This window comes from Dysidea avara, unplaced genomic scaffold, assembly GCF_963678975.1.
Source record: "Dysidea avara unplaced genomic scaffold, odDysAvar1.4 SCAFFOLD_453, whole genome shotgun sequence".
In the NCBI taxonomy this organism is placed as follows: Eukaryota; Metazoa; Porifera; class Demospongiae; order Dictyoceratida; family Dysideidae; genus Dysidea; species Dysidea avara.
Genome location: NW_027078069.1, coordinates 1 through 7,517, shown reverse-complemented (window position 1 = coordinate 7,517; position 7,517 = coordinate 1). Strand labels below are relative to the sequence as shown.

At 39.9% G+C, this 7,517-nt stretch overlaps 1 protein-coding gene and 1 long non-coding RNA gene across 3 annotated transcripts; one reads left to right on the top strand and one right to left on the bottom strand.

Moving 5' to 3' along the window:
- Nucleotides 1–440: 440 nt before the first annotated feature.
- LOC136246172 (uncharacterized) lies at nt 441–5,718 on the bottom strand. 2 transcript variants are annotated; one of them, XM_066037620.1, is made up of 6 exons: nt 4,058–5,401; nt 2,999–3,199; nt 2,727–2,915; nt 2,576–2,677; nt 610–2,517; nt 441–529 (listed from the first exon to the last, which is right to left on the bottom strand). In XM_066037620.1, exons 1-5 carry the CDS (start codon nt 4,667–4,669, stop codon nt 1,807–1,809), a joined length of 1,815 nt encoding a protein of 604 aa, XP_065893692.1. In that variant the 5' UTR covers nt 4,670–5,401; the 3' UTR covers nt 441–529; nt 610–1,806. The 2 variants fall into 2 exon arrangements, with proteins under 2 accessions (XP_065893692.1, XP_065893693.1); XM_066037621.1 differs by adding an exon at nt 5,607–5,718 and having other exon boundaries at nt 442–2,517; nt 4,058–5,548.
- LOC136246174 (uncharacterized) lies at nt 468–5,519 on the top strand. Its single transcript, XR_010696281.1, has 13 exons — nt 468–965; nt 1,818–1,984; nt 2,031–2,332; nt 2,393–2,508; nt 2,564–2,692; nt 2,777–2,926; nt 2,973–3,909; nt 4,071–4,186; nt 4,240–4,316; nt 4,369–4,562; nt 4,672–4,818; nt 4,883–5,160; nt 5,212–5,519. It is a non-coding gene; the product is annotated as an uncharacterized lncRNA (long non-coding RNA).
- Nucleotides 5,719–7,517: the final 1,799 nt, after the last annotated feature.

Genomic DNA, 7,517 nt, shown 5'->3' with positions numbered 1-7,517 from the left:
TGGGTTTTTTTTCTTAATAGAGTTAACATTTCAGCCAACCAGATTAAAGGCAACGGTAAAGGTGTCGACAACAGACACGTGGTCCAGAAATAGACACTGCACTTCATGGCTTCTCATAGGAAATGTATGGTGATAATGACCATAAACATTGTGTCAGACATTTGAATGAAGACTTTGAAATATTTTTAGTGGGTCAACAAATGAGTCAAATTCCAAGATTGTGTGAAATCATCCATGAGTCATTAATTGTTTTACAGGAATCAGCCCTTAGTGTACTGTATATCCTAAATTTCCGAGGGACAAAACTTTAAGATAAAAATTTTCAGACTTGCAAGTCTAGGATAAAATTTTCACTGTCAACCCCCAAAACCTCAAAATCAGCAAAATTTTCTCCCTCAAAATATTTAGGCTATATGGTACTTACTATACTAAGACTATATGTGACCCGATTTTGGAAAACCTACCTTTTCGGCACACTGGTCAAAAATGCTTTTTATAGCTTAAATAAGGCGAAATATTGTTGTGCACACTGTGTGAAAATTTCAGAGCGATTCATACAAGCGTTATAAAGTTATGGTCAATTTACTCTCCAATACATTACAAACTAACTTTTCATTATTGGTTGAGTTGTGCTGTAGTATGTTTCCGTAAACTGTCCGTAAGTGATTAAAGTCGACAGATGGGAACAAATCACTTCTTGACCAACTCCATTCGCTTTAAACGATTAGAAGCGATAAAATACGGATTCGTTGTAATAATATCACGTGTCCTTGCTTAATTAAATCACGTGATGTTTGAAGAGAGAGCACATGTGTCACGGCACCACTGATTTTGTGCTTCTTTCTTGCCTTACGCAGCGTTCTTTTACAACTTTTGTTGAGCGCACGGATAATAGATGAACACGAAGGGGATAGAAGACAACAATACTAAGGAGAGGAAAATTGCTCCGTTTGTTCATGGATCAAGTAAGTCTTTTTTGAATATTTGTAAGGCCGGCGCTGTAGATTATGTGTAATATTACTCACTGGTAGAGTTTTTGTGTAATTTGATAGCGATGTTCAGCACGACAATCGATTTTTAGCTTTAGGAGTTTTCTAGAGCCACTGTTCTGTTTTTCCCAGTGCTTATAATAGGGAGCTAAAGTTATAATAGAAAGTCACGTACACCGCAACAATAGGGTTCATAATTATTTTGCTGGCAAATGTTAAAAGTTGAATTAAGCTGTCTGATTGCATACCTGTGGGTGTAAACAAGTTTTTGACTTAGCCAGGTGTCTAGGCTACTAAAGGTTTACATTGTTTATACACAGTGTGCTAGCTAAAGCCACTAGTAGTGGCCTGGATTAAAGTTAGCACTGTTGATACCCTTGTAAGTAAGTACCAAGTGAGTAAGGAGCTTTGAATTGAGTTGCAAGTAATAATCGGCAGGAATTGTTTTAGTCTGTTTTTGCTTTTACTGTGGTTATGTGCTAGCATATGCAAGCAGCGTAGCGTAAAATGATACCCACTTCTTCAACTGTACTATATAGCATGGAACTAAGTGTGTATGTTTTTAACAGCAGTTGGCAGAAGCTTGCATTCAGAGAACATATTGGCAGAGTGCAAAAAAATTCATGAAATCAGTGGCTTTTCAGGGTAGACATTGTATACATTTTTTGTTAAGCCTCAAGAGAAGTGTGCAATGTGGCATACGCTTCAATGTACTAGAAATACTTACATGTCGTTTTTGAAATAATGGTCTCCAGAATGAATAACTAAGAATATTTACACATATCAGCTACATATCTAAATAATAATGTTACTATTCTCATGGTTTAGGGACAGTGGGTTTAGGGCAGACCAAGTCCTGTGCCTCTTCAGGAACAAACTCTCTAATTTTCTCGTACAAATACCACTGACGTTCTGCTGACAGTCCTGCTGGAACAATTACATTAGGCAGTTCACCAGGTTCTGGACGCCATGATGATGATTTCAGCAGACTGATCGTACGTTCTGGGTCATCGTGAGTGTTTTTTACCATCACTTTTCCAGGGCGGCTGCTCAGAAACCTAAAATGATGCATCTGAGTGATGCCTTTTAACGCGGTTTTCACTGTTTTCTCCTCGAAGTAATCGCTCCAATTGTACATTGGAACGATGGTTGTTCCATCTTGACTGCCAACTAACTGGGCAAAATTAGGAGCAGCTGACTGGTTGACTGCAGCAACAATGTCATCAAGACAACCTATCTTCGTCTTGCGATAACGTCGCTTGAAAAGACCAAAACACCAGTCAGGCGAGAATTTAGTGTGCCCGACTGGTAGAAATGAAATCTTCACTTCAGTATGGAGACCAGTGAGTATCCTCCACATCAAATAACACATTAAATATCGATTTTTGTTTTGCCCAGTACAGTTGTCTGCATGGAAGTGTACAGATGTTTCACCAAGGCTATGGTGTGCAAGAAAATGGTGCAACATTGAGATGATTATGTTGCCACCTTTTCCAACATTAGATGCCTCGTCAATCAGGTAGTTGATCTATAAGAAAACAATGTGTAGCACTGATCAAACAGTATTTTCAAAGATAATGTCTTACTTGCCGAGGAATCGCCTCACAGCAAACGCCAAAAATGGCACACTTACGTGGTGTGAGAAAGTATATTGGACCTGGCTGAAAGGGATCACACGGGTAATGCACCTATAAGCAGACAAGGTACATCTACAAAACTTTAAGTATATTCAAATACCTGCTGTGCCATATCAAAACTGTAGTGTATCGTCCCTTTATGACTCTTAGGTGGTACACAGGCATCTGGAGGTGGGGGTCCAGCAGAGAAGTATTTCTCCAGAGTTGTTGCACTTTTCTCACAAGCGCCCCGATATTTTGCCCTTTCTTCCTTAACCAGTTTGAGGTGTCTTTCGGCTTGCTTGATGGTCTGATAAAATGGTAATAAAAGATCTAAGTTCATTGTTATTCGTACTTATTTATTTAGGACTCATTAAGAAACAAGCACAATACCTGGGATTTTTCCTCATCTGATCGATTGATGGCTTTCATAATCAAGGTGCTGTTTGTTTGGCAAGTCCAGCACAAATCACTCCTAGGTTTAGTGATCACAATGTGAGGTGCGAGCTGACACCAGTACTTGCGAAATGTTGTAAGTTCAGCATAGCGAATTCCAGTAGTGATGCATGAAGTCTTGTAACATTCCCATACACACTGTAATAAAAATCACTCATGATCAGTATGTGTACAGGTGCATAATTTAGTAATCAATCAATCACTTAACTATTATGTTGTATGTGGGGAATATGATAACCTGGACCGGACCAGACAAAAGGTCAATTCTCCAGGCATGCAAGATTAACCATATTTTACTATGATTTGTATCCCTATAGGTTTTATACACTACTCACCTTGAAGGAACTATGCCAAGAACGAGATCACAATATTGAACAGCACGCGCAATCCACTGTGGAACAATCCAACTAAGTTAAACGCTTTATAATGCGTTTCACCACATGGTCGCTACAAAGCTATGTGTTCTTCCTGCTGTACTTGTGTAGAACAACAGTCACACACACGAGTGGCTGTCCGAATTTATTAGAGTCGCACTGAGCAGTCATTTATCCCCAGGACATTCTACAATAATTTGGTGATAGATAACACATTGAATTAAGCAAGGTAGGCAATAGTGAATTATTCCTGAATATAAATATCTTGTGTAAAGTTCATGACTCTAATAAATCCAGGCAGCCACTCTTGTGTGCCTGTTGTTCTATGCAAGTACAGCAGGAAGAACACGTAGCTTTGTAGTGATTGTGTAGTGAAATGCGTTAGAAAGCGTTTTAGCTCAGTTGGATTGTTCCAAAGTGGATTGTGCGTCTTGTTCAATATGGCGATCGCCTTCTTGGCATAGTTCCTTTAAGGTGAGTAGTGTATAGAACCTACAGGAATACAAATAACAGTAAAATATGCCTAATCTTGTATTCCTGGAGAATTGATCTTTGGTCTGGTCCGGGTTATCATATTCCCAATTGTATGTTACTATATTCCTATTTTTATTAAAAGTAATACCTTCTTATTGCAGCTGGATGGCAACAGCTTCAAATCGTCTCGTTTGTACCCAGGTATCCTACCAGGCAGCAGGATGGCATTATCCTCAGCATAGTTTTGCAAAAACTGTACAAGTGCTGTCTGATCTTGGTACGTGAGTGCTTTAGGTGGTAAGCGTCGTTTATTTTTATGCTCTCTTACAGTCAACCCATTTTCAGCATAATGCTTCTTGAGAGCTTGCAGCTTGTACTTTGGTCCGACTCCAAGAAGGAAAGCAAAGGTAGCCGCACAAACTTGATGTCCATTGTGCATGTGCTCCGTTCTGTACCTAGATCGCTTCTCAATTTTGTGACGACCATGAACGATGTCTTCGTCAGTGCTTATGGTGGACATAATTGAGCCTAGGATTACCATGTCAAGTTGTTCATGAGAAAGCAAAGCAGCCTGTGCTCGAATGTCACGATAATACTCAGCTGTAAACAAAGTGCTACATGGCCTATCACCTACTGCCAGTTTACAACCACAGGTATCATTCACAAATTTTGCACATTTTTCCTCATTTGATTGTTGTGGATCATCGTCATCATGGTCGTGATGGGGTTGTCTCCTAGTACTTGTGTTGTTTTCTCTCATAGGAGTATCATCATCGTTAGTATGGAGTCTGGCAGCTCTGCTGTTGGCAACTTCATTGCTATTGATGGAGAAAGACGGCTGACTATTACTGGTCTGTGCTTCACGAGAGTCACAAACTGGGGAACTACCTAACAACTGGCTTGTAACTGGTAAGTGCTGACCACTACTGATTAAACTGTAACCTTCATTATTATGTGATTGATCACCAACTAGGTACTGGCTGTGATGTGGTTGGTTGTCAGCATTGGCAGCAAACCAGGTACTATTCCTTGGTATCTGTTGACCAGTGAAATCAAGTTGCAATTCACCAGGACCAAGAGTAGGAAGCCAGTTGGTGGTGCTATTCCAATTTTGGACGGGAAATGGTTGTGAAGTGTACAGATGACCATGCTGACTGGTAAGCTGACTACCATAGCCAGACCACTGCTCAGTAATGGAACTACACCAGGACGAATGGTTATAGCTGTTACCAACCCAGTTATGATTAGCAGGTAGCTGTTCACTGACATATAATTGGTGGTTATTTGTGTGCTCACTACTAGGCTGGCTGTGACTAATAGCGCTGTCTTCACAAGAAGCATCCTCCCAGTTTGTATCAATGTGGTTACGTGGTGTGCTACTAGTGACTGAACCAGGAGACGGCAGAGAATTGGTTGTATCTAGATGAGCGGTGTCTGTTGGCACAGTGGTAGCAATAGGAGAAACTCTTATTTCAGCATCAAAAATATCTACATGTATTCAAAATTGTTTCAAGTTAATGTATGTAACTTATGTGTATTAGTATGGTATTACCTTGCTGTATGTCATCACATTCATCAATATTGCTTGTGTCTGCCACAACAGACCTCGATTTCTTTCGTTTGCGCCGCCTGGTTGTCTCTGTGGGTAATGTAAGCGGTTAAAAGGATTGCTGCGGTGGTTTCATCGCATTCCTTACCTTCTTGGTCACTGATTTCGTCATCACTGCTGTCGTCACTTTTATCAAAATAATCCTGTACAAGCGCCTCAAACTGTGCGTAGTCATTAGAGCTTAGTCGCACAATTCCATCATTCGTTAAGGAGTTAATAGCCGACAAAACCCCGCTTCTTCTCGATGAAGTAGCCATAGAGAGTTGGCGCGTAAAGAATGAAGGTTGGCGCGGAAAAGAAGTTACGGCTGGAACAAATGGGATGATTTGTAAGTTCCCGTGTTACGCATACAGTGAAATGGCTACACAGTGCGACATTTTTGGGAATATCTCATGATAGAAAATACCTACGCGTGTAATATTTTATACCGACAAAGAAAGATAATCTCTCTATGTATTCATGTAAAAATATTGCCATGCGATTCTTTTTGAAAATTTTATTATCGCTGCTTTCTGAAATTTCTATTTGTGCCGAAAAGGTAGGTTTTCCAAGATCGGGTCACATATATGCATACCACTAGAATATGATGAGTAGCCTATAAGTTTGGCTAGTTAAAATAAACTTCCAGTTTAGAAGCCATCACTAAAAATGTTGAAACATCACAAAAACACCCTTCTTTTTTTTTTTTTTGCATAAAGTTTCCAGGCTTCTGCTGGTACGAAATAGCAGAGCCCTCCAAAAAATACCTGTCGGTTAGCAAAAGGCTAACAATATACACACTTGTCGCACCGGCTTCTTGGCCACACGATTATACATACATGACCTACACCTCACACTGCTGCTACTTATATAATGGAGGTTGCAGGATTTGATTGTGGGTTTGAATTTACATAACAAAAATACACATACAACTTACAGAGTGTGTGAAGACGTTCCTGTGAGTCATACTTGGCTTTCCCCATACACAACAAGTTCCTCTGGGCAAGATTCAATGGCTTCTCTTCCACACAGATCAATGGTGAAGCAAGCGTGGTGAACTCTCTAATCATAAACCCTCCCTGTAGTGTTAACATTGTTGGGTATAGTAAAGAACCAACAGAAGATGTGAAAGTGAAAACACCCATAGAGCTGTACCGATAATCAGATCAGCCAAAATATTGGCCACCATTATGGCATTTTTTACTAATATCGGTATCGGTACTCAACAGTAGAAGAACTGATATCGCTACCGATATTTATACAGCAATAGTTTGTACATAAACGGATTATAATATTGGTTTTCTACTTTATCCATGTGGCTGTTCAGTGGCAGTGGCTTACTGTTCACTCTACAGCAAGTACTACGCTACGAGAAGCCATACACATAATTCTAGTGTTTGTTGCTGGAAAGCTTATCAGTCTTAAATGAAGCAGTTATATATAGTACTTTTGTAATATAAAAGAACAGTCACAAGGAAACCTACTGTACCAGCCTTCACACAAGCCAATAAAATGCAGAAATATCGGTTTAAGGCTTCATGGGAGTGCTTGTGGGTGCCTAACTGTCTGGATTGCACAATAGAAATCCAAGCCACTATCACCATGGGCATAGAGTGAGTAACGAATATATCCACATGTTGTCGTAGAGTACACTTTGCATAGACTATCTATGACTTTTGTTTGTAATGCAAATATCGGATCAACTATATATCGGTTATTGGCTTCTTTTGGTGGTATCCAAATCGGATATCAGTACATGCCAAAATCCCATAGCGGTACAGCTCTAAACACCCATGCATATATTAAGAGTTCAGGGTTGGAAATTGAGCGGCCTTTTTTAAAACTGTCCAGTGGACACCAGTATTGCAATGTACAGTAAATGTGGTCACTCAAAGTCTACTTTGTATTGCAGTTTGCCTAAATTGTACTGAAAATACAAAGCAAAGCATAAGCTTACAGCAGTGGTGTAAAACACAGCTATTGCTTCCCAGTGAAGAGCAGGACTAGTAACCACAAGAGG

Coding starts and splice junctions, on each gene's coding strand:
- LOC136246172 (XM_066037621.1), bottom strand. CDS start 4,669: ATGAGAGAAAACAACACAAGTACTAGGAGACAACCCCATCACGACCAT. Junction 2,916..2,998: donor CAGATGAGGAAAAATCCCAG/GTATTGTGCTTG, acceptor CCATTTTATCAG/ACCATCAAGCAAGCCGAAAG. Junction 2,518..2,575: donor GTGAGGCGATTCCTCGGCAA/GTAAGACATTAT, acceptor GTTTTCTTATAG/ATCAACTACCTGATTGACGA.